Here is a 26,207-nt window from a genome sequence, read left to right as displayed (position 1 = left end):
AATTGCCATTTTAACAAGCTACCGTTTACTTTGTCTAACACTACTATCAGAGTACAATTCTATTTACATGTCACTTTTTCTTGCTTAAACTAAAAGACAATAAAAAGAGCATACACAACTGTATTTTTATTCAATGACTCCATATCAAGGTTTGTGGTAAAGGGGGTTGGGGTAAAGGGATTTTTGCTTTAACAAAACTCCTTTGAACAAATATACTTTATTCTGTTTTTCTTTTCTCACGTAAGTTTTGGGAAATGGGGAGAACAGGACATTGGGGAAGTGGGGACGACATGGGAAAGGGGGGGTGGGGAGGGGGGGGAAGGGGGAAGGTACACACTACTTCCACCTGCAGATAAGAATAAAAGACCTATACTACTAAAATAAAGTCAGGTATGAATCAAGACACTGATAAGCACTGACACTATACCAGTTATATGAAGAGTGAAGCACTAAATCCCCAAAGACTCCCAGCCTTTTGATTATTTATTATTCCAGATAATTTCAAATGTACCTCCAATAAAAAAGCAAACTAATAAAATTCACCAGCTTATGGTTTTGAAGTAACTTTGTATTCAATTTTTTCCCCAGAGATGGGTTATCAGCAGAAACATAAGAATATTATAATTCTATATTAAAGAAATCACTAAAAATAAAAGGCTTCGGTTGCATTACAATAAAGACAACATTTTTCATACAATGACTAGAGTGTAACCATGCCGGGCTTCACTTTAACATGATGTACAAATGCTCCTCTGTATTCTGTAAGAGGCAATGGATTTTTTTTTTTTTCATTTTAACTCATCTGAACCAAGATTTCTTTCAAGATTCTGTGTTGTGATTTTGAACTAGATAAATAATATATACTGTATATACAAATTGATAGCATCAGTTTGTACGTACATTTGATACTTGAAGCTAATTTAAAATACTGGAGATCCCAACTCTAAAATCAGATGTACAAGCAAAGGACTTTACAGAAGCAAAGAGTTTGAATATGGAAATTATTTATAAATAGCAATAAAATTATAAAAATAAATTACCAAAATTATCAGTTCAATAAACAATGTCAATGTATACACACCCTTGATATCAAGAGAAATTACAGTAAGGACAGATGTACTGCTCTATGTGCAAGAGTATGTGCTAGTCATCATTTCTGGCAATGACATAGATTGCATGACACCAAATACAGTGTGCACACACGCACAAACAAAAGTCAAATCATGAACACAGAATAATAACTTCATTCCAAGCTTCTTTAGAATAAATTTTCAATTTGGAAAAAAAAATAATAATAATAATAATTCATTATACCAAACAGCTTTATTTTTGTTTTCACAAACAGAATGTTTCAGCAGTATTAAGTCTTTAATAGTAATAAAACTAATATTGTAGTTAAAGTAACTATATAGCACGGTACCTGTAGGAATACCTGGTAAAAACCACATCTTTAATAATAAAATAACAGCAACCTTTAGTAGTTTCTGAGTATTTCAGACTGTTTTCTAAATGCTGACACCCCCAGGAACAAATACTCTCACTTAAAAAAGTGCTTAAAAATATTTTTTAAACCTATTGTATATTAGTACAGTAAGTATAAGTATTATGAAACTATTCCACTGTCTCCAAATAAAGAATTTAATCTAAGTTACAATGTCTATACTTTTAATAATTCATGGCCAACTAAAATTTTCTATTTGTTATGATGTTACACTCTTCAACCACTCACAGCTTAAAAGCTGTGAAAAGGATAAAAGGGGAACTTCTCAGTCCCCCTTTTCCTGCCCCTATAGCCTCTTCCTGAATTTGCACTGCCTATAGCAGTTTTGAAACACTTCCATGGGTGACTTTAGCCTAGCAATGCAGAAGGTTTTTGTTTGTTTGTTTTGTTTTGTTTTTCCTGGACTGCTTTCCCTTATTTTGGTGCGTTAAGCATGATTCAGACCTCCTCCAACAGAGGAGTCCAGTCCTAGCAAAAGTTGAAGAGCAGGAATGTGCAACCAGAAGATGAAAAGTGAAGTGCAGAAGCACTATAAGTAATTAGGTAAGGTTGTTTACTGTTGTGGAACTGTTCTGTAAGCAAGGAGCACAAATACTTCAGACAAATCAACTGGAAGCAGAAACCAGATTTTCTGAAGAAGGAATGTTGCTAGAGAAATACAATGGTGGTGATAATACCACTTCAAAACAAGTCTCTGGGATCTGACAGCGTATGACTTCTCAATTAATCCTGTTCAGTTTTCAGGTAGTAGAAAAAAAGCTAATCTTTAGCTCTTTAGTACATTTTGCCACTTACAATTAACTTTTGTTTTTAAATCATCCTTTCTTTACCTTATGTATAACTGGATTGAGAGACACTGATTAATATTTTGTGGCTTATTTATATTTGAAGTATTTTAATATAAAAAACAATCTAACAAAAGCCCTTTCAGAGGTCAGTCTAAATTAAACTCATTACAAAAATTTTCATTATCACTGTATGCAACAGTCTTACAAGATACAGGAATCAATGTCTTTTTCAGAAATCATTCTGTCATATTTGGTAAAAATGAGCATTATGTGACCATTGTTCTGCAATTCCCATGATTCCCTATTCCTGCCTTTGCTTTACCTTATCTGTCCTTTAAACTAGATCAGAGAACCAACCTGCACAGAAAAAAAAAAAAAAGAGACCAATTTTTTTTTTTTTCAAGCAAATCAATTAACTGATCTGATTTGTTTCGTACCTGCTAAACCAGCTGCATCAATATAATTGAGGAAGAGAAGCAGAAGCCGCTACCATTGGAAACATTGTAATTTGAGGGAGGAAAAAAAGTACTTGCATTTTCTCTGTACTCAATTTCTCTAACACACTATTGCCCATGAAAGATTTGCCCTAGAGAAAAGTGCCAAGACTTAGCAAGAGGGAAATATGTTTATCTTAGCTGTTTTCAAAAACTCACTGGCATGTATAGATCTAATTTACCTACAGTGATAAAGGTAGTGATTACAGGTTGTGAGACAGACTAGCTGTCAGTTCTGGCGTGACAGTGGGAAAGCAATAAGGAATCATGCTCTGTATTTCTGAATATTGTAATTTGCTATTAAGAAAAAAAAAAAAAAAAAAAAAAAAAAAAACCACTAACAACATACTGTGCCATGAACTTTTAGTTTCATTTTTAACTGAAACCAAAGCTAAGTCCTCAAATTCACATTCTAGCATCCACATAAAACTTTTTTCCTTTGTTGGTTCAAGGTACCAAGAAATCATTACTACCTGTAAACAAGAAAGGTTCTATATGAAGAACTGAGCAGATCACTGGTGAAAATGAAGTCCCATAGCCCTTCCCCCTCTTTCCTCTCCCTCTTCCTGCTTACCTTGCACCAATTCAGGACAGTTTTCTGACACTTAGTGAACTCTTACCAAAATCAAACAGAAAGATGAAAATTCTTGGTTTAAAAAAAATTTAAAAATCTTCAAACATTTTTTCTCTGTTAATTTATCTTTTTCACCAAAGTGCGGTTAAATAAGAATATTGTGTGTGTGTGTGTGTGTGTGTGTGTGTTCGCACAGGGAAACAAGATTACCCCTACACCCTACCTAAAAAAAAAAATCTCAATTTTTGGACTAATCTGTTTTTTTACTGTATCAAACAAATGATGTAATAATTTAATTAATGAGCTGTTACAGCTTTCAACGGCTGGTGTTGACATGCAGCATAAAAGCATGTGGCTGCATAGAAATATTAGGTTTATATCTGCCCTGTTCCTCTTGAAAATTGTTTACACTTTCAAAAGTCCCAAGTGTACTCCCATAGAAAGCCAGGTCAAAATAATCAGACTTCACACAGAGTCCAGAGACAACCTGTTGAGAATTCAGCTTTCTCCAAAGACTTTCCCTTGCTACGGTATGCTACAGCTGGAAACTGCACGGGCTGGGCAGTATTTTTCCCACCACTGCTCCCCAGACCAGTACAAGTTTCTCCCGCGTTCTTAGCGCTCCCCCTGCTGACAGATGAAATAGATGTATTAAGAAATGCAGACAGAGAATACCATCAGAAACAGCATGGCGAACCAGAAGCGACTTGGCTTGCAAAAGCAGAAATGGAGTAAAAAAAAAAAAAAAAAAAAAAAAAGCTGGGTTTTTATGAAGCATATGGAAAGACAAGAGCTGCTGCTGGGAGGGAAAACTGTTAGGCCATTTAGTCGCTTCTATCTTCTCCTGTTTCTGTAATATAACCCTCCTCAGAACTTGGAATGACAATAATTACTCCTATTAGCAAAATGTAGTGAACTTTGATACACATATGCATCGTTGTGTGTTTTTTTGTTTGTTTGTTTTAAAAACGTTAAATCTTAATTCCATCTCATAAGACACATACGCTACAATACAGTCTGAATTTAACCTTCATAGTACTATGAATTATTTGGGGAGAAATCCCCCATAGGATTCCTCCTCCTTTCTGTAGGATCAAGCTTTACCAGAGTGGATATGAAGAACTATACACCAAGTGAAGGGAAAGCAGAAAGAGAAAAAGAAATTTTAATTACATGTCAAACAATTTATTTATTCTGTCAGGCTCAGATTTTCTGATGGGTCAGTTTTAAAACAAATATCCTTGCACTTTTGTCCTTTTGTGTGTGTGTTTCCCCAGTAATTTGGAGAGGGGGGGGATTATTCAGATTATGCACTATTTGAATTTTAATTCTAAATAAGTAGTGTTTTTCCATTAGAAGTCCTTTTCCCGTTATCCATTTACACAAGAAAACCATTACCCACTATGACAGGAATCTTGATAATCAACTATCCCCTTTCAGGAGCAAAATACACTATTAAAACTAAGCTGTTACTTAACTGTTACTTAACTATTGCTAAATCACAGATATATAGAGAGTACATAACAAATGGAAGTGCATGCTTTTAATCTGTTAGCATATTCTACTTTGAGTACTGTGAAATGCAACAAAGTGACATAATTCAGCACCATCATAAAAGGTCTTGCACAGTGCAAACAAGTGACCTTCATTTAGATAAAGTACAAGAGCAAAGAGTAGGTGATATATTGCAGGGCCAAAATAACCTAATCAGAACATATCCAAAAGAGCTGGCAAAGAGGAAGCCATAAAAGTGAAAATAACCTTCAAAAATTGTGACTTATTTACCAGTGAGTTACACATGCATCTCCACATCACTCCTACAAAATAGTCACTCTGGAAATTATGATATCAAGCCATAAAGTATCGTTATTTCCTCTTCCTAGAGCTTTGCTAAAGAAAAATATTCTATATTTATACCATTGCAACAGACAGGCTTTTACTTTGAAATAGTTGAGAAGTATAAACATTGCTTTTAAAACATTCTTTTAACAAGCACAGATTGAAAACACGTTTCTGCAATACACAAAAATACCATATATACAAGTTCTCTTCTCATAAATAATCTGTAATATTTTTATTTGCTTTTTTGAACATACCGAAATATGGAGCTGATGTTTCAGAGAGCTTTCCTGTTGATTCACAAAATATTTAACAGGTGCTGTGACAGACATTAGTTGATATGATGGTTATCCACTGGCAAAAGGGGAAAAATTCCCTTCCCTTTCCCAAATACAAATATATTTGTATTCCCTAAAGTATCATTTTTTGCCAGCTTTATTTCCTGAAATAGCAAAACAGTGCAAAATGAACAAAATTCAGAGCATAGGAGGCAGCTGGATTGAGATGGAAATGATCATCTTTCACTGATCAGTGGCAACTAGATACATTTAACTTGATTGAAAAACTGAATGCTAACAGCTAATTATTGGGTGGGTGTCTAAATAGTTGTTTTTGTTTTCCTCTATCTAAGAAGCGCTTTATAGTCATTAATATTGAATTACATCTACAGTTTTATCACATAGTATCATAAAATCCTTCTACAGAAACATGAACATAGATATTTAACAGGTATCAACTTTTTAAAACAACTACTTACTTGAATTTCTACTGTAATCCAACTCTGAGTATCACCATTAATGACCTAAAGTATCTATGCTTCTTACCTAACTGTCTCCATCTGGAAAAAAAAAAAAATGATAATAATAGGTCCGACTCTAAAGACACTAGCATTTATCTATAAAAAGTAACAACAGTACTCACTACTAAAAGAACGGGAATTAATGGGAATTATCCCATTTCTTTCTCTGTTCAAGTCATGGAGCTCATCCAGATTTTTAGTGAGTGGCTCTAGCTCTCATGGTTGTTAAAAAGCCATTTGATTTTTATTTTGCTCTTCTCTTTGTTTCCTTCTAGTTTGGAAACCTAAATGGTCTCCTCGATGGATAGGGGAAACACGTGGGAAAAAGCATAGAAGGAATAAATCCTTTGTTTGCCTCAAGTTAGGTTCTGTAGCTAAGTTAAACCATCATAACAACACTCAATACATGAACATTAACCTTTAAAAATGTAATTATTTTAGACATACGTTTTCTTGGGTTTACCACAGATATGCTGTCTTCTACATTTGTTGAAGTCCCTGTTCAGTGTTTTGTTCTAATACTGCAGAGGTGAGTGGTCTGCCAAAACAAAACAACAACAACAACAACAACAGTTACAAAAATAAATAAATAAATAAATAAATAAATAAAGCTATAATAACAGCTGAAGGAAATACAGCAGAAATGTCTTACAGACAATCATGTCACAGAAAATATTTTTTTAAACATTAAATTATAAATAGGAGAACACTATGCAATTTTTATAGTGCAGTTAGATGACAATACAGGAAAGGTGGCTCATTATGACATCTACTTCTGTTTACAATAAATATGTCAGCATTTAAAACATAGGCAAGCCACAATAGCCACTTTAATTTTATGTCAGCACATGGCTTTCTGCTAACGGTTATATCAACACAAAAATATTGTTGCCAATTCATTTTATTGCATCCAAGAAGCAACATGGTATGTCTATGCTGTCCTGTTTACAATCATAAAATAAAAATATTAGTATTGTTTTAAAAGAAATTGCATTAAATGCAAAAATATCATCAGCAGGAAAAAAATACAGGAGTAATTCTGACTTAAATGAAAGTCTTTATTGATTAAACACATGAGATTTCCCCCACCCCTTCCAAAAATATGTTCATTAAGAGCTGGGCAATGTCAAAACACCTATTCCTAACCTCTTAAGTACTAAGGCAAACTACATAAACAACATCAGAGGACCTAAAGAGAAATTATAGAAAGGTTTTCTTAAGTGGTTCAGTGCCACGGAAAAGAGATGTGAGGAATCAGCAGAAGCCTTACCATCGCATGAATCTGAAACATCACTCTACTACAAAAAATATTGTGTTGATTTACTGTGAGTTTTGAAACTAAAGCTTTTCTCCTGAAAGCTATAAAACCAATTGTTCCAATCTAGTTAGGTGATAAGAAGATCAATGACTGAAGGATCAAAACAACAACAGCAAAAAGAAAACACTAAACCCCATATTGACACTAAAATGCAAATTTAAAAACTCTCATCATAGTGGCACTCCCTTTGCTGTTCTTCTACTAAAATAAGCTCAATAATAATTAACGTGTAGAAACAATAACATAATAAAGGAATGATGCTTTACTGGTCCTTCTGATTAGATGTTATCTGTAACACTAAGTACGTTGTAACCATTCACCTAAGAAGTTGCCTATATTTTTATCCTTTTTCCAAAGTTTATTTTTTTCTGGGTTAATGTGTAGAATTCTAAGAAGGACAGTAAGCTCTCTGAGCAATTGATTCAACCACGTAAGTTTACTTATGATTAATTCAGGGAATTGAGTTATTCCATGCTTACAATTATGGAATTGTTTGTAGGACTAGGAACCAAGCTAAATGAAAATACATGTAATGGTTCATTACAGAAAAATCACTCTGAATATTGAATTACAACTCTAATTGTCATCAAAGCAACAGTCTCTCCCCTGTTTTGCTCTTTATTTTCCTTTATTAAGATTGATTTTAGCTAGTAAATGTAAAAAAGGGGTGTTCAGATTTATCAAAGTTTTTTGCTTTGCGTGTTTTTTTTCTTCATTAAGGACAGATGTGACTTGTAAGTTGCATCTTAGTAGTTTTTAAAAGTTGTACGTTGTTGTTGGTGGAATTGAAATCTATGAATACAATGCATATACCATCCCTGTTACTCTATTCAGGTAGGATTTTCAGTAAAATGTGTCATCTGTGAAAAGTGATTTCTTCAGAATACATAGGAACCTCTCAAAAGTTTGATGTTGATTTAGAAAAAGAAAAACAATCCACTCAGTTGGACATTCAGGATAATTTGTTACAAGGAGAAAAGATTTCATAACCGCAGACTACGTATAAAGCATACTCAAGGCAGCATCTAACATGGCGTGTCAGGCTTCAGCACTCTGAACAAAAGAGCAGGTAAATCCTATTACATTTTATGAGAGGAAAAAACAAAGAAAAAACATTATTGGCTCAGAAAATATAGACAACCTCTGAGGAAAACAAGCTGGAAGGACAGCATTATTTGACTTTTGCCGTCTCACTGCAAATACACCACCACGACATGGTTTTCTTTGAAGTCTAAGAATTAACATGATGTCTCAAACATGTTCAGCTCTGCGTGAAAGCTAGTTCATTATCTCTGGCTGTATAAACTCAAGCAGTGGCGACTGTTTACTGAAACTACCTGTAAATGTGTTAGCCTGTGTTTGTAGAGGATAAGGACTGTGCCATCCCAGGCCCACTTCAGACCCTAAACGTGGTTCTTTTCTCACTCTTATCTGAATCATCCTTGAACAGGCTGCCTCTGAGCAGAGTTTACACTCCTCTTCTTTGATCTACTTTATAAAAACATCAGAATTGTTTACTTTGAAATGCACACATTTCTTTCTTGGGGTGTGGGGAAACGAGAAGATGTTTTATGACAAGAACAGATCTATTTCAAGCCAACTGGTCATTTTCTCAGTGTTTCTCATCCTGTCCAACATCCTGAATGAAGCAATGAAGCATAACTTCGTTGCTCAGTCCTAAATGAATTAATAAGAATTGACTCTTACTACTGCCTATTAGGTAATTCCGAACTTCCTACCCTGCTTTCTAACAAATGACCTAACAAATTGCCGTGCTAATGCCCCTGTAATCTAGTTTCCAACCCTCTCTCCACGGAAAGTTCTTTAAGAAGGCAATACTACATCAAGGGATATCACCAGTAGTTGTACCACACACTTCAGAGGCAGAAGAATGTCCTAATCGCAGCACTCAGCCTCACGGACAGTAGTGAAATACTCTTAGTTCAAACAACGTCTATGCACCGTGTCCTCACAAAGGACAGTATGGTGTTTATAGGAAGGTATTGGTACCGGTGGTTGTCCGTAATTTTCACTTATTTCTAAGCTCGAGGAATACTTATTCCTTCCTCGAGTCACTTTCCTTTGCAGGTAGAAAGGCAATTGGATTCTTTCAGATCTTGGACCAAGCACTCCAGAACTCCAAAGCTGGGTTTTGCTCTCCCAAAAGAGGCCTCTCTATGTCCTCTTTTGTTACCAGCCCTTTCTGCATCCTTGTCCTTCATACCGGGGAGATAAAGGTAGAAAATCACGGCTGGCCGAGAGAGGAGAGGCCGGCCGGGGCAGAATAAAGAGCGCAGGCCGTGATGCGATTACCCGCGGCTACGTGGCCGGCGGGTGACTCAGCGCTGAACTTGGCGCCAGGTCAGGCAGCCTTGAGCTCCGCTAACCGCCGCGCTCCGAGATTAGGCGGATGTAACAATCACCTGAAAGGGCAGATTAAAGCGCCTCTCCGGGGGTTCCTTTGTTCTCGGCCTCATTTGATGCTTCGCGGCCTTTTCAAACCGCGCCGCGGAAGGTGCTTTAAATATTTGCCCCCAGAGTCGAACCCCCCCCCCCCCCCCCCCAAACACGGGCTGCGAGCGGGCGGTGGCAGAGGCGCCCATGGACAAGGGCCGCTTCTCGGTGGAGTGGCTGGCACAGAGCAGCTGCGGCGGGGCCCGGACCGTTCACCGCCACCTCCGCGACGCCCAGGACAGCCGCCCAAGGGACCTCGGTGAGTGCCGGCCGCCCCGACGGGCTGGGACTGCCGGGGTAGCGGCCGCTGAGGTAACGACCGTTGGGGCTAACGGCCGCTGGGGTAACGGCCGCCGCGCGCGAGGCCGTCGGGGAAGCGCAGCTGCACGTGCGGCCGCTGCCTGCGTGCCCGCCCCCCTGACGGGCCGCTCCCGCTCCCGTCCCGCAGGCCCCGGAGGCTCGGAGCGGAGCAGCCTCGAAGCGGAGGAGGGAGGAGGCGGTGCTGCCGTGCCTGGGAGGCCCCGCACCAAGTTCTCGGCGGCGCAGCTGCAGGAGCTGGAGCGGAGTTTCCGCGAGCAGCGCTACATCGGCGCCAGCGAGAAGCGGCGCCTGGCCGCCCTGCTCAACCTCTCCCAGAGCCAGGTGAGCGCCGCACCGCGGGGACCGGGACCGGGCGTCCCGTTAAGCGGCCGCTGGGGACGGCCTCGGAGCGCATCACCCAAAGGAAAACGAGACAACCGAATTTGTTCTTGACTCTTTCTTTCTTATCCCTAGATAAAAACCTGGTTTCAGAATCGCCGGATGAAGTTTAAACGCGAGACGCAAGATGCCAGGGTGGAAGCTCTGGTCTCGGGTTTGTTTCTGCCCTGTTACTGTTACCCAGATGTCACACCCAGCCCTTCTCATGGGATGGACGCCAGTGTCTCTGCTGCCCGTGGTGTCTCCCTTCACCCGGCGGTGCCGAGCCCTGCCTTGCTGGTACCCACGGTTTCGGCTCAGTCTGCTCAACCAGTTCTGCCAAGCCCAGCCTTACTGTTGCCTCCCAGCCCAGGACTCTCTTCTTATTCTACCACAGTGCCAGCAATGACTTTAACCAACGACCATAAAAGACCGAGGTTCCAGCCATATCTTCCTTCCTTTTAAAAAATATCAAGACTATCTGCATTAACAACTGCCAAATATCTAAAGAATACTTATTTAGTTAGTTATACTAAATATATGGATGACAGATTTTTTTTTCTAATGTTGCAAGGAGAAAACAATCTATGTTAGAGGAGTAATACTGAGAGTGGAAGTGAAGGAATTGGAACTTTCCTTATTCCTACAGTCTTTGCTCTACTGTATTGAAACTTTTCCTATCCAAAAGTTTGTTTCAGAAAACAACCTGTAATCAGCTGGGGCTCTCCAAGGAAAAATTGGAAGCATTGATTACACTGAAGTTTACACAGTAATTAAATAATGTAATAATAATTTGAGAAAGTGACTGTTCTAATGAACTGTGAGTTTTTTAAGGAAAGACTTGTAAACTGCAGCAAATGCATTAAAATGAAAATGATACAAAAAGTGTTGGCCCTATAAACAAAGCTGAACAAGTTGTCCAATACTGTCTTTTATGTGTATATTTTGCACCTTCCTTAAAATGGTCCACCCTTTATGTGGCTGTGAATATTCCATTTATGCATTTAAAGGATATGTAAAGGTAATAACTGGCAATTTATTTTTTTTTTCATATCAGTGCCAAACAACTTAACTTCAGTCTGACAAAAACTCTTGTACACAAATTCAGGTCTCTGAGAATGCTCACAGAAAACTGTTTCAGTTGTTGCTTCTACAGCTTCAGCTGTAATGTGGCAGCCTCACTAAGTTTAAGCTGCAGGTTTCTGTTTGCTTGCTGTCAGGACTGTTCCTAAAAATCCTATGGCAAGCTTTATAGAGAGTGAAAAACATGCAAAACATGCATATAGAGAATAATGAGAATCAGACCTTGCATCAACCTAAAGCTAGAGTGTAGCAGGTGTGATTACATCTCCTTCCTTGCCCTGACCATCCTTAGCTGCTTGTCAGGAGAAAAATAAATTACTTTGCACTTATTAAAAAAAAACAAACAAACACAAAAAAAAAACTTCAGGTAGAGATTGTGCAAAGTTGACAAACATGGCCTACAAACACCTTGTGCAATATCTTGATAATCCTCCCCCTCCCCCCCTTTTCAGTTTTGGGAGTGAGGGAAGTGAAGTTGAATTCCAAATTTTTGGTAGCAACAAGGTTTAGTGTGGTATAAGAGACCACAAGGAATTACATCTATATTCCTACCTTTTGTTTTACAGCTCCTGTTCTGCTTATAACCTCTGATGTAAAAACTAATCTCCAAGCATTCCATAGCTGGGTTATCTCTCTACCTGCTGTCAAGAAACCACACCTTAACCATGAGGCAAGGGGGTGGCAGCGGACACTCAAAGGAATTCCCCCTCCCAACACACCCACACTTCTCCCTGCCACACCAAAACTCTGCTCTGAGATACAGGTTGCTGAAGGGACAAAGTGTTAACTTCTCAGTCTCTTTGCATGCAGACTGTATATACCAGAGAAAATAGCCTGACAATTCCTGCACTGTCACCTTGTAATTCCAGACACCACTTCCCCGATGTCCAAGAAGTTTGCCTCCAACCTGGTTCCCGTTGGAGTTAAATTTGCAGGTCTTATACTGGTCTAACCAGTGTAAGTTTAGACTTAACTGCTGTAAACCAGTATATGGTTTAGAGCAGTTTAATTTGAGAAAACTTTTCTCTTTCTAAATCATCCTTTCACAGGTGAGAAGCCCCTAGGCTATTAAATCGAAACTCTCAAGGCTCACTGGATTAGAAATTGAAAAGGGAAAATTTAGACTACAGTGCAGCAATCAACTTAGTTAATGCATTTAAAAGAACGTTTAATGAATTAAAGAAACGTAATTAAAGTCTAAAGATCGAGTGCTAACCCCTTTGGGAAGAGAAGTGAAAACTGCGATCCTGAGAACTACCCCCTTTTTCCTCGTGGGAGGAAAAAAAAGTTTAAGGATTGTTAAGAGTAAAAAACAAAGATGTTTCCTTTAAATGCTGCTTGTCCTAAAAGGATTAATTTACTTTTTTTTGTTGTTAAGTAAAAATTATTATTATTTTTTTTAAGTTCAATATGCAATTACAATGAACATTTAGTGGTGAATCGAAGGCCAAATTTGCAGATTAAAATCTCATTGAGATAATATGGCTGTTAACAGAGCACTGATTTGCTCTTAAATCTTTTACAAGATACTTGGTTTGGTAATTCTAACACTTTAAAACTCTGGAGTGAAGATTTGAACTATTTAATCACTGTTTAAAGACACATAGGCTTAATTACCATTTGTGATTAACACAATTGAAGTTCTCATGTGGAAATTGGAGTCGAAGTGCAAAGCAATAAATTAATATTCAGAAGAGAAACTCACCTACATCTTCCTCCTGTGGTGTGCTTCAAAGGGTGCACTTAACCAAATGCACAGTACAATACAACTGGCAAGGTCCAAGCTCCCAAATACACAATACTCAGAATATACCTCTCAGCATCAGTGTAGGAAAGTCAGGTGATATACATAAAATATCTGAATTTTTCCCCATTACATGAAAGTGCAGTGTACAAATGCAACCTTTAAACAGTTCGCACATGTAACACTAGGTTTTATATATATGAGAACTGGGGATGTTCAATCATAACCAGTTTCTTAACATTCAATTGCAGACTAAACTTAATAAGTTTATCCTACACTGTGAGAAATTTGACAATTGCGAGTTTTTGAGTTTTTTGCCATGGTTTTTGTTTTTTTCTCCCTCCCGTTCCCTTTCAGCAGCTGCAGGCACAAAAAAAAAAAAAAAAAAAAAAAAGCTGTAGGCACAGAAACTGCAAGTGCATCATGGCTATAGCATAATGAAACTGCAAGTACATCATGGCTATGGCATAATTATTCATTTCAACAGTGCTTAACCCTTCAGCATATCTAGAAATCAAAAGATGGTAGACTACCTGCATTTAAAAAATATGGTTTTTGCAAAGGTAGGATATCAAATCAAAAATGACCGAGTGGGACCAAATCCAATAAATTTTAATAAAATTCAGTACAAATATAAAATTATTACTCTTCACATTTAACTTAGAAAATAATAAACATATGATTCCAAGTTAGACAAGAAATTCTGAGCAGAACATAATTACAGCATACATTAATTTTCCCCTTTGCCTGCCCCATTTTGTTCTCACTATAATGCATATACAGGATGGCATTTCTTGTCCATTTTATTCTGAATAACTGGGTGGAAAGAAGGATGAGGAGGAAGCCAGTGCTGATGGTAGTACGGCAGCTCATTTGCTATAAAGCGGTAGGTGCTTTGCAATGCATCGTATCTGGGAAAGGATAAGCTGAGCTGCACAGCAGGCACCGGGGTAAGGGGCAGGAGTCTCTGGTGCTGTGAAGCAAAGGGATAGTGGAAAGACAGTGGAAAGCCCTCATCATGAAGGAGGGCTGGTGGGGTTCCCAGTGGGTAGCTGTAGAGTGGAGCAGGAGACACCAGGCTGTGCTGCTGGTCCTGGATTTGCCTCTTCAGTTTCATCCTCCGGTTCTGAAACCAGGTCTTGATCTAAGTAACATAAGGAAAGAGGCACGGGGTGCAAGAGACAGATCAGTAACCTTGCTTAAAAAAACAAACAAAAAACTACAAACAACTGTAGCTCGTGGGCCTTTGCAATATTTGCTTTGCGTTAATTGATGGGATTGGACTCATGTCCTTGTTAACTGAGGGCACAGCACTGGATGGGGGCACGACCGTGTCGAGCAGTTTCAGGTGAATCACTTCGGGGCTTTAAGAACGTACATAACACCCCGATGGCTGTGCTCTGAGACCGGGCTGTTTACCTTGCCGAGAAGCCCCACACGGCCACACCCAGCTGAAGATCCCTAGGTGGATCTGCTGCGAGCGCTGCCCGATGGGGCGGGGGAGGACCCGGCACCCACCTGGATCTCTGAGAGCTGCAGGGCAGCCGCCAGCTTTCTCCGCTCCGAGGCCCCCAGGTACTTCTGGCGCTGGAAAGTCTTCTCCAGCCGGCAGACCTGATCCGCGGTGAAGGCCGTCCTCGCCCGCCGCTGCCGTCCGCGGGTCGCGCCCGGTGCCGCTGCCCCGCTGCTGCGCTCCGCACCCGCGCTCTCACTCTCGTAGCCCGAGGACTCGTCGGCGCTCAGCCAGCCGCCGTCGGGGGCTGCCAGGGAGGGAGAAAGAAGGCGGCGGTGAGGCTTCTGTCCCCACACCGCAGTCCCCCGCCTTGCCGAGCCGTGGCAGCGATGGGAGCTGAGGTCCCGTCCCCACAATCCACCCATGCCCCCCCTGCTCCCGGTTTCTGACCTCCCTCACCCACCTGCCTCCGATGGGCAGGGGTCGTTGGGCTCCCGGGGGCTGGCTGCGCCCCGCTCCGCCGCGCAGGGCTCGCTGTCTGCGGCCTGGCTCGGCCGCGGTCCCTCCCGTCGGGGCTCGGCTCGGGCCAGGAGGGGGCTGCTGCCCAGAGAGGTCGGGGCGCAGGGAGGGGGCGCGCAGCAAATGTGGGGCCTGACCCCGTGGGGCTTGGTCTCTGCCAAAGGAAGCTCGGTCTGGCTCATGGTGGAGAGGGGCTGGGGGGCCGCCGGGCTCGGCCTGCTCTTATATGGGCGTTCCGGTCCCGGGCGGGCTCGTTTGCAAGTGTGAACCCACATCAAAGTGGGAATCGAGTAGAGATAACAGCTGCCTGCCAGCGAGGAGGAAAGTTCACACGTCTGGCAAATGTCTGCAAACCCCTGGCTCCAGCGTGTCTGGGGGGGCCGGGGAGACCCCCTTGAAGTGCAAACCTGCCCCTCTCCCCCGGAGGGCAGGGCACGGGCAGGCCCAGCCCCGCGAAGGGGCGTTTAAAGATACTGAAGGTGTCGGTAACAGCGGGTTTTAGCCCTTTTCCAGCCGCGGGGTCCTGCATGGCGCGGAGGTACCCGAAGCCAGTCACAGGATAGCCCGGCCCGCACCGTCGGGGCCCGGGGCTAGCCCAGCGCTGGTGAGCCGGGGGCTACCGCAACTCCCCATGGGCCAGCAGCCCCACCGTCAGGAAAGTCACCCTGGGGGAGCCGTGGAGGCCGGGCACCCTGTGAAAAGCTGTGGGGAGCCGCTGACCAGAAGTCCCTATCCCCAGGGCTGAATCCTCACCTGGGTTATAGGATCAGCAGGGCCGCGGGCCTTCTCAGCTTGAACTTGGCGCCACCCGTCTAGCCAGAAAATGTCCCAGATCTCCCATGGGCTTTCTCGATCAAAGCACCCAGTGAACAGTGAAGCTTGCACCTCATCAGCCTCGAGCTGTCCCCAATCCACACGTTGCTAGCCAAGGAGGGTAATGCCTTTGTAACACAGGGACAGCGCGAAGTCCCCCCATCCCCATCCAAGCTTTCCCCTCAGTGAAATGAAAGGTCCAGCTGGGGAAAGCAGTGTCCCCACAGCTCAGCCAGTCCCGTCCCATGTCCAGTTTTCACCCATGTTGCTCAAAAAGACCACACTGACCATGACCCGACTGGCAGCAGAGATACTGGAATCAGACCAGGGGAAGTGGTCACCACCTGTGTACCTGGGCAAAAGCACTGGCAGGACCTCAGTTTCCTCTGAGCTCTTTGGGGTTCCCAGTGGGATGCACAGCTGAAAGCAGTGAGCACCAGGGGTGGAATGGAGCAGGACCCTGGGTCTTTCTACAACCAGAGCAACACTCAGCTCCCAGACGTAAGAGCAGATGTCAGTTCTCTATATAAAAATAAGTCCATAAATAAATCACACACCCTAACCAAACCAGCTTCCCCCAGAACTCCCCATTTTACAGTGGAAAGGAGAAAATCATGTTTGTGCTGCCCCTTTTCATCCTTTCAGGCATTCTCGTAACTGGATGGCCATCAGAATGAGCAGCACATTATTGACTTCTCTAGCCCCTGCCACCTCGCTTGGCTCTGGCCCCAGGGGAGTGATAAACCCCAGGCACTGGAGCAATTCAGGCACCTTACCAAGCCCACAGGGCCCAGGATCTGGATTGCCCCTGTGCTTCCCTTACAACATCAGCCCCTAAGGGCAGGGCTGGGGGAGGTTCTACTTGTTGCAGCACAGCCCTGGCAGCAAGATTGCTTTTTTTTCCTCTGGGGTCAGCCACCCATGAATGTTGAGTTACCTTTGGCACAGAGACACATTTTGACTGACTTGCTTAAGCCAGTGCAAAAGCAGTTGAACACTGAGTCGTAGATCAGGCTCTGTCCCTGGCACAGAAACACATACCTCCAAGTGCCACTGATCCAACATTGCTGTTCCAGGGGGTGTTTAAACCCCACTGCACCTCCTAGACACATCAGTTAGACAGGTGAGTCTCTGCTTCACTGGTCCAAAGCTCCCCAAAAGAGTTCAGCATCTGTACCTTAATTTTAATAATTTCCAGGTTTAGAAACTATTCCTGAACAAGTCCATATGCGTGTTTCTTTTTACAAACAAATGAAACATTGACCTCATTATCTCAGTCTTTTTTCAGAGCAGCCATTTCTGAATCGGCCTGCACATGGACAAACCACAGCAGAGAAGCTCAGGCTCCACTATATACATATCCACCCACTAAACGTTGTTGCTAGTAACACATCATGTGTAGCTGCAGAGCTTGACTGCCTCATGCAAGCCAAGTCTGGAAGCAGTACCTGGAAGCCATGGGGATGCAGCAGCTCCTGAGCTGAGCACACCCCTGCCCAGCCAGCAGCATGCTCCCCTCAAGTGGTGCTCCCCACCAGCAGGATGAGGTCTCTGCCAGGCTGGGCAGTCCTGGGACTCCTGTGCCCAACATCACCCCCACTAGGGCACACAGTAATGTCCAAGGACATATTATCTAGGGAGGAACGCTTCATCCCTGATGCCAAAACTAAACCACGAATGAGACAGCTATTCAATGCTATACCCAGAGACCAGTGCTGGCCTTTGCATTTACACATTATGCATCTTACAGAAACTGTGGCTGCTGCAGTTTCTCTTGTCATTTGACTGTGAATGCAGGGAAGTAGCTGACTTTTTCCACTGTTTGCTGAAAGTCAGTGAGAATTGCAACTTTTGTTTTTAAACTGAATTTCCTATTAAATGAGATGTTTAAATCTCCAGCATCCCCCTCCTTTCTCCCACAGATACATCTGCGGAGCACAAACCTCTGAACAGATGGGAAAGTGGTGGAGGTGTTGCAGCTCCCATCAGAAGAGGTGGCAACTTGAGAAACTCAAAAACTTTGATGGTCCTAGGAGGGTAGAGCCTCTGCAACCAGTTAACACCACCACCATCCCCTCCCCAAAATATGGTGCTTATAGGCGACATTTTCTTTCACCCAATCCTTTTGTGTCACTTGATATGCTGAAGTTATATCCATGATCAAAAATATATCACTGGCACTTTTCCTGCACCAGTTACTAGAAGCTCACACCTTATTAGAAGCAGAAGTATTTATTTGTATTCTCTAAGAAAGGTGCTGGCATACTAAGTCCATCAACATACTGTCCCACCTGATTTTGTGTAAAAGCATAAGAAAAAAATGGCCAGAAACTGGAAGATATAAAAGCAATCCCTTTCAAACAAGATGTTTTGTAGCATAATCGGGCAAGTTCTCGGCTTCCAAGCTTTCCTTCTACTAGCATTTAGCTGCATAAATAGGCAGCAATTTTCTAGGAGAGTCAGGGGCAGCGTGTTCGCTCTTTAGAGGCAAGTAAGGCCGTTTACTGAAAGGAAGGAGGGTGATACGGCTGGAAACACGGGAAGACCAGATACTGTGCTTCAGCTGGGGCCACAGGACAACCCTGGCGGTGCGGGGGGTTCTGCCCTGCCCGGTGAGACAATTGATCGGTGTTTGTAGCCTTCACTGCTCCCCTTTGGAAATGCTAACTAGGTTATTCAGCGCGTCTTTTGATGTTCTGATAGGTGCTATTAGATAGTCAATTAGGCCTCAGCGAGATCGATTGTTTCGGAATGGATGCGTTCTGTTTGAAGTACCCGTGAACACTAACAGGGCCATCACCCAGTCGCTCCTTTGCCCACGGGAACAATGCGGGCTGACACCCAATAAATAGCAAAATAGCAAACGCTACTGACTCACCCGGCCGTGCTGCGCCTGGCTCACACGCTGCACGCCCAGATATTCTTATTCAGCCACTGGGGGAGCAAACACACGCTTTGCAATAAAAGCGATTTACCAAGGAAATCTCATTCAGTTCTTTGCGCAACTAATGGACAAAGCGCCTAGATAAGGTAAATGCAAGTTAGATGAAACCGGAGTAGTGCTTGAATTCCCATGCACACCATCTTCGCATTGCCTGAGGACTTGTGACACCTCTGCAGTTATTCAGAATTGCCCATGAATAGTAACTAAGAGTTGAAACAAGAATTAAAGCACTTCACCTACCTGAATACCAAAGCGCTACCAGGGTTAGTTCCCAATAAATACCATTACAAGATAACATTAAGTCGAGGTTAGGAATTTAAGGGATACCTATCAAGGAAAAGAAGTGAAGTCTGCACAAGGGATAAAATGGGACCAAAACAATCCTTCTCTTTCTCTCTTCCCCATCCGCTTCAGTGGGATTTATCAAGTTAATTGGCATCTAATTGCGTATCAAAGAAAGAGATAATGGGCCGCAATTAGATGTAATGGCCTGGCAGTGCGAGATCTCTCCCGATTAGCACCCAACGCCGAATAACTTCACCTGGTTTGCAAACAGGTGCCTGGAGTGGCTCCACCGTGTCTGGGAGCTTCAGGCAGAACCCCCCGGCCCTGTTCCCAGTCCCCTGTTGGGTGCTCCCCCCAAAGCTTGGCAGGCGTTAACGAGCACGGGCTGCAGACGGCTCCCTGACATTACCGCGGTGCTAATTCAATCACGGCTCACCCCCTGTGCGCACACGCTGCAGGGGAGGGCGGCTTTGAAGTCGGTGCTCCGGACTTTTTCCCCTCCCGCCCCCTTTTCCTCCCCAGGGAGCCCAGTTTCCAGGTTTTACAGCCCCTTCCTCGAGAGCCGGTGGCAAGCATTAGGCCGGTGGCAAGCATTAGGCTGCTCCTCCCTAGCTAATCGGCTCGGCTGGTCCGTTTGTCTTGCAGACAGCACTTTGTCCTGCCGGGGAGCATTCCTCCTCTGATGGTGGCTGCGATGCGATTAACGACAAGAATGGGGATGTTAGAAATGATGAAGGAGAAGCCCAGTTTATGTGCGGGACCCGGGAACCGAAGCCAGCCCCGGGGGGCGCAGCCTGTGCGGGGGTCCTGCTCTGGCTCTGGCACACGTCCCTTGCTGCCGGGGGTAAAACACAGCGATTGGGAAATTCAGACGTGCCCGAATAAAACCTGAAAGGATACCTTCTTTTCATTTATTTTTTTTTTTCTGCCAGATCAAAGGAAAACCTTGAAACCGTGTTTTAGTAGAATTGTGCCGCTTTAGTCAAAATGAAATTATTTCATAACATAGTATTTTAGACCACTGGAATGTAGTTGGTAACTTCTAGAGAAAGCCTATTTTTGCGGATGATAGAGGTATTATCACGGATGAATCTGCTAACTTTAGGGACTCAAATGAGCATCACGTCTCGCATTTACTCGAGCAGCTGTCGGGGAACGGGGACAATATTTGTAAGCTGGGGCTGCCAAAATCAGTGGCCAGACGTTTCGCGTGCTTGCTAAGTGTACATATGGCGAAGGAGTCATTACGTTAAGTGATCATTAGCACCTTTTCAAACAGAGCCCGGCGTTTCCCTCGCCGGTGGCTGAGCAGCTCATACACCCAAGCCAGCACCGCTGACCAGTCCGAGCCCCTAGCAAGGAGACAGCCCCTAGCTTTTGCACGGAGGTGAAAGTGACCGCGAGAGCCATTCTCGGCTGCAGGCAGGTGCAGAGCTGGGTCTGTGATCCCATCCCATCTCCCAGCCCGGCCCAGCTGCTCGGCGTTGCTCGCCCCGAGACCTTTCATATCCCGCTCGCTTCCCCAGGCACAGCTGCGGTTGTGTCCCCCCGCGTCTCCTCCCCCCATTTCGGCCCGGGGTCCGGCCGGCCTCTCGGCTCGTTGTGCCCCTCCCCCGGTCTGGCCTCGCAGAGCTGTTAAAACTGCTTTGAAAGGGGTGGGCATCTGGAGGAGGGGTGCGGTCCTGCTGTGCTGTACAAAATTAGAGGAGCATCCCTCTTAACCCCTATACCACTGCCCACTTCAAAAGTCTTAGGTATTTTTTTCAAGGTAACTTGTGTATTTATTGTTTTGCTCTCCTTAAAACGTCACCGCTTTAGAGCAGAGAAAATATTCAGCAGTGCACAGCTTTTTGGAGGCATTCCAATTACTTAATGACATGAGAGATAGAAAGAGAATTTCGGATCTTTTTTTTTTTTTTTCTTTCCTTCTTTGAATTAGTATAACTGTTTAGTAATAATTTCCTTAATCCCTAACTCCAATATCTTCCTGAAAAAGAGTCTCAGGAAGATTTATGGCACTTGAAACTTACTAGTTTCTGAAAACTTTTTAGTTTTCTGGAAGTCTTGCATTAAAGCCACATTAATAGTGCAATTGTAAGCAAATAGTAATCTCAAAAGTGTAGACAATTGCAGCATGGATTAAATAATAATTAAGGAGTTTTCCAAATGTGGGAGCTATTCAGAAAAATCAAAGGCAACAGCCTTCAGAGGCACATAATGTTGCTTTTTACCAGGCAAGTGTACTCAAGTGATTGAGTGGCCCCTGTATAAAAAAAAAGAAAACAGGTGTGTTTAAGGATGACTGACAGAACCTTCAGACCATTCATTATACGAGCCCCGATTACAAGTACCCCGGAAATCTTCTAATAACCCCAGAGATCAACTCTAAAGTGATGGAAATTTTTATTGCTCTTTTCATGTTAGTTCACAATTGACTTTGAAAGATTTATGACAACTTACATCAACCAAAGATCATTCAACAGAGCCCTTTCTCCAGCCTGAAATCCAGCCATTTTGATCATGTTTTCTAGAGCATTACTCAAATAAAAAGTGCATAGCACTAGAGTAACAAACTTCACTGCCACTTAGGGAAAAATAGCTTTGGAATATTGCATTTCTTTTGATAACCATCCTCAAACCCCATTAGGAGCACAAGAGATGCTGAAATTACTCTTTTGCTAGGACCCTACAACAGATAAGAAGTTGCAAGTCCGGATCCTTTCCAAGATCTATTTAGGCAAGAGGCTCTCAATCTACTTAATCTACTGAGGCCATCCATGTAAGAGTGATAAAATATTTTCACATTTACTTAAAAGTAACTTTTTACATCTTAATAATCATATTTTTTGTTATTTAAAGAACTCCAACACAATTTCATAAAAGGCCCAGTATTAACCACTAGTAGCTAGTTCCAGATGCATCCACATATCTGGTTAAAATCACAGCCCCATCACAGAAAGTGCCACATGGGAAGCAGCAGAGAGACTGGATACCTGCTTTAGGGGACAGAGGGAAATTCGCACTTTTTGCATTTACCCTCAGTTAATTGTAAGCTTGAGCCCATGCAAGATAATTCTGATTCCCCACCAGGGCTGAAACAGATCTAGAGAATAAGGAGTCTGTACTTCCTTAATGGGGAGGAGCTCTCTTTTAGGGCAGGATAAAAGAGTTCTGCAATCCATGTGATGGATTCAGAAGAAAGCTGCAAAGTGTTTATGTTTGTGAAGAGATTACATTTATACTAGTATTTGCCCATTATGTTTGTATTCGGTGGGTCTGAAGTCGATGATCCAGATTGTCCAGCATGTCTCTATACCTGGCTCAGAGCTGCATCGTAAGTCCAGCAGGCAGTTACAGGCAGCGGCAGCCCAGAGAGCTATCGTTAGTGCAAATCCTCCTTAGTCACAGTCCGTACCGGCAGGTCAGACACCCAGCAAGAAAGCTCTGGGATCCCTATAATCTACAAAGCAGGGCGCTGCCCAGAAGCAGACGGGCTGTGCTCTGCAGGCGCTGCTGAGGTCCAGGGTGGGTGCCGGCAGCGCTGCTAAAGCGAAGCCCCCTGAGGCAGCCTCTTGCCGGGGCAGAGCTGGCGGCGGGGCCGTGCAGGTGAGCGGCAAGGACACCACGCCGCTCTGGGGTCCGTAGGGCAGGGGGGCGCCGCAGAAAGCCTCCGGCCTCAGCTCCTGCAGCTGCCTCTTGAGCTTCATCCGGCGGTTCTGAAACCAGGTCTTGATCTGAGGGCAAGGGGAAAGGGTGAAGTAGAGAGGTGAGGTCTCGGCGGCACCCACCCACCCCGAGAGCCGCTGCCCTCAGCCCGCGGCATCGCCCCTGCCGTGCTTACCTGCACCTCGGAGAGCCGCATCCTGCCCGCCAGCTTGCGGCGCTCGGCGGCGCCCAGGTAGCGGTGCCGCTGGAAGGAGCTCTCCAGGGTGCCGATCTGCTCGGCGCTGAACGCCGTCCGCAGCCGCCGGCCCCCCCTGCCCGCCGCCCCTTCGGGACTCTCGGGGCCCCCCTCCAGCTGGGGCCGCCCCGCTGTCCGCGGCCTCTCGCCTGCTCCTGGAGACGGGGGAGAGGGAGAAAGGGGTCAGCCAGGCCCAGGACCCGAGGGGGGGGGCCGTTCCTCCCCACCCAGAAGCCCCGACGGCAGCGGTTACCTGCAGCCGGGGGTGCTGCCAAGCGCTCCCTGCTCCTGCCGCCTTTCCCGGAGCTTTTCTCCTTGCTCCCCTCGCTCAGGCCGGGGCTGGAGCCCGAGAAGGACTGGCGGCCCGCGGCCAAGGAGGGTGCTCGCCGTGGGGTGCCCTGTGTGGGGCTCTTGGGGGCCTGGCTGCTCTGGGACAGCCACTCCACGGAGAACGGGGCCTTGGTCATCCTGCCTTGTTTCGGGGCTGCCGGGAAGGAGGCTGCCGGAGAGCACGACTGCTTTATACCGCAAGCCCCCCAGGAAAACGTTGTTTGTGTAAACACACATCAAAGAGCCAGATAAGTATCATCTAATTGCCATCGGTCCTGCCCCCCGACAGAAGATACCGTTCACACGTTGCCACGGCTCGAGGAGGCTCGGCTCCGCTGTGTCTGCCCCCGGAGGAGCTCCCTCCGCCGTCAGTGATTTACAGCTCTTGTTACATCCTATCCCGATGCAAATGGCATTTATGGCGCTGAGCGGCCTTAAACGGCGCTGGGGAATGCACCCCCGGGGGAGCGCGCAGGGACCGGCCCCCCCGGCCGCTGAGGGCAGAGGGGAGTGCTGCTTCTCCCGACCCCCTTCCTCGAGAGCTGACTCTTTTAATTCCTTTTCAAGCAGCATCCACGGGCTAAAGTGAGCCTGCTCCTCTCTGGACTGAGCCCTGCACTCCCGGAACAGCCTGAGGCAGGCGCTGCATTCTCCTGGCAATTCTCTCTTACAAGCACCAGGCACAGGGAGAGCCAGGGGGCAGGAGGAGAAAGTAGTGAACCAGAAAAAAAAAAAAAAAAAGTAAACGCCAAGGCCGTTGGGTTGTACCAAAAGTGTGTTTGCTGGACTAAAGAGTCAGGAAAAGACAATTACTATATTAGAATTAACTTTCTGCTGAGGTTACAGAATTCACATCAATATCTTCCTTCCCAGATCTTTGCAGCTGTACAGGCCACACAGGTTTCTCTGCTATCTTATTCTCCATGTCTTTCCTCTTATCACCTTATGTACGCCTCTCAAAAGTGTTCCCATCTATCTTTGGATTTATATCGGGAATACTTGGCTGCTGCAGGAGTGCTTCTGTGGTATACTGACAAAAGGGTTGTGGTGCTTTACTGACAGCAAATTGCCTTCCCTTTCCATCCTCCCCTCCTGGGCAAGTACCGAGTGCATGCACAACTTAAGTCAGCACAACTGCACCATTGATAACTTCTATTGCACCCTTGCCTGACATCATTCCACCTCCAGAAGTCATGACTGTATGTCTGATCTTTGTATCAATACAATACAAATTTTACGTAAACCCCCTCCATCTGAAAATGGGTGTAGGTTTTGTTTCCTAAAACCTACATTTCAACCTCCTGTTCACTCAAAATATAGTTGGTATAATCAAGCATCAGAAAATCCTACCATTTTCTGCTTACTAGCAAATTGCTTTCTTGAACAATTTTCAAGTCTGACCTGTGAGCCTTTTCTAAGCTCTCTCTCTCCTCTTGCTTGTTCGTTCTCATGGAGTATTCTGAGTCCTCCTCTAGTCCACCAGTGATGCCACTGTTCAAGAATTTAACTCTCTCTCTGACCAACAAAAATGCTAATAGTCGTCTTTATTTAAAAGTGGCTAATAACCAATCTAGAACTTGTGGGTGCTACCACAACCAGACATATCACAGTCCCTGTGGAGCCCCTGTGTCTGGCCTATGTAGATAGGGCTCTATGTAGATAGGAACATTACAGCTTACACTACAATGTTAGTCTGACCCCACTGAACAAGCTTCCTGGAGGAAACTAGGGGAACTGGTGTTAGAATGTCTAACAAAAGTTCAAGCATTAGCACCTCCTGTACATCTGTTACATACCTAAAAAAAAACACACACACACACACACACACACACACACACAAAAGTCTCTAGCATGGACAAGGCCCTGCAGAAGTGTTTTTTTTTTTTCTTTTTCTTTTTTCCCCAATTGCATGAAAGGCTTTGATAGATATCTGACTAGAAAACTCATCCAATGATGTTTCCCAAGTATTTTCCCATTAACACTGGAAAAATTAGAAATTTACTTGACCAAACTGTACAAGATTGATTATAACTTTCCACTATTTTATACAACCTCCTCTCCCTCTCTCCAACATTCTAAGTAGAGGTTCTTAACTATCCTTTGTAGTAGATAAACATGAAGACTATCCCCCACCATAAACTTGAGGAAATATTTTAAAATCAAAATGGCTGGGATTTTTCTTATTATCCAGTTGTGATGCCAACATATTTCATAGATCTGACCAGGCAGGAAGGAGACAGATGGAGAGGAATCATACAGGAATCTGCTCTGTTAATCAAGTGACAAGTCCCTTGAGTTAGCTGCATTTAACATGTAACCTGGAAGCAGCCTCTCCAGTCACATCTGGCAATAATAGTGCCATTGCCTGCCCAAAGAAACCTGCCAAGCCTCCCTTGCAACCAAAGGTAAAATGCCTTTCTTCAGGATGTTAGAAAAAGAAAGTGCTATTTTTCTACAAGCTTTCTTATTTTAACTCTGACTACTTTAACAGCTTTCTGTGTCACAGATGGGATGAAATCCCATCCCAAGGAGATAAATATATCCCTTGTGCCCAGGATATTTCCATCCCTAGTCCCTACATAATATTATATATACATAAGTATAAATATAAGCATCATACTTATATACTTTATATATATAGTACAAACATATTTATGTTTATATACAAGTATAAAAATATATAAGTATAA

The 26,207-nt window shown here is 43.9% G+C and overlaps 2 protein-coding genes across 2 annotated transcripts; both read right to left on the bottom strand.

The window, feature by feature from the left end:
• Window positions 1-14,038: 14,038 nt before the first annotated feature.
• Window positions 14,039-15,426, bottom strand: LOC309880121 (homeobox protein vent1-like; the record flags this gene model as incomplete). The annotated part of the gene is made up of 3 exons (XM_082764650.1): window positions 14,039-14,416; window positions 14,791-15,032; window positions 15,189-15,426. The coding sequence occupies 3 exons, from the start codon at window positions 15,424-15,426 to the stop codon at window positions 14,039-14,041; spliced, it is 858 nt and encodes a 285-aa protein (XP_082620776.1).
• A 7,282-nt stretch (window positions 15,427-22,708) lies between these two features.
• Window positions 22,709-23,754, bottom strand: LOC309880120 (homeobox protein HMX2-like; the record flags this gene model as incomplete). The annotated part of the gene is given in 4 exon segments (XM_082764649.1): window positions 22,709-23,020; window positions 23,128-23,367; window positions 23,369-23,440; window positions 23,575-23,754. Coding segments are annotated over 4 exon segments (804 nt in total).
• Between the last annotated feature and the right edge of the window lie 2,453 nt (window positions 23,755-26,207).

This window comes from Aythya marila, assembly GCF_965140915.1.
Source record: "Aythya marila genome assembly, chromosome: 7".
In the NCBI taxonomy this organism is placed as follows: Eukaryota; Metazoa; Chordata; class Aves; order Anseriformes; family Anatidae; genus Aythya; species Aythya marila.
The sequence above is the reverse complement of the archived record's forward strand: the minus strand, read 5'-3'. Positions and strand labels throughout refer to the sequence as shown.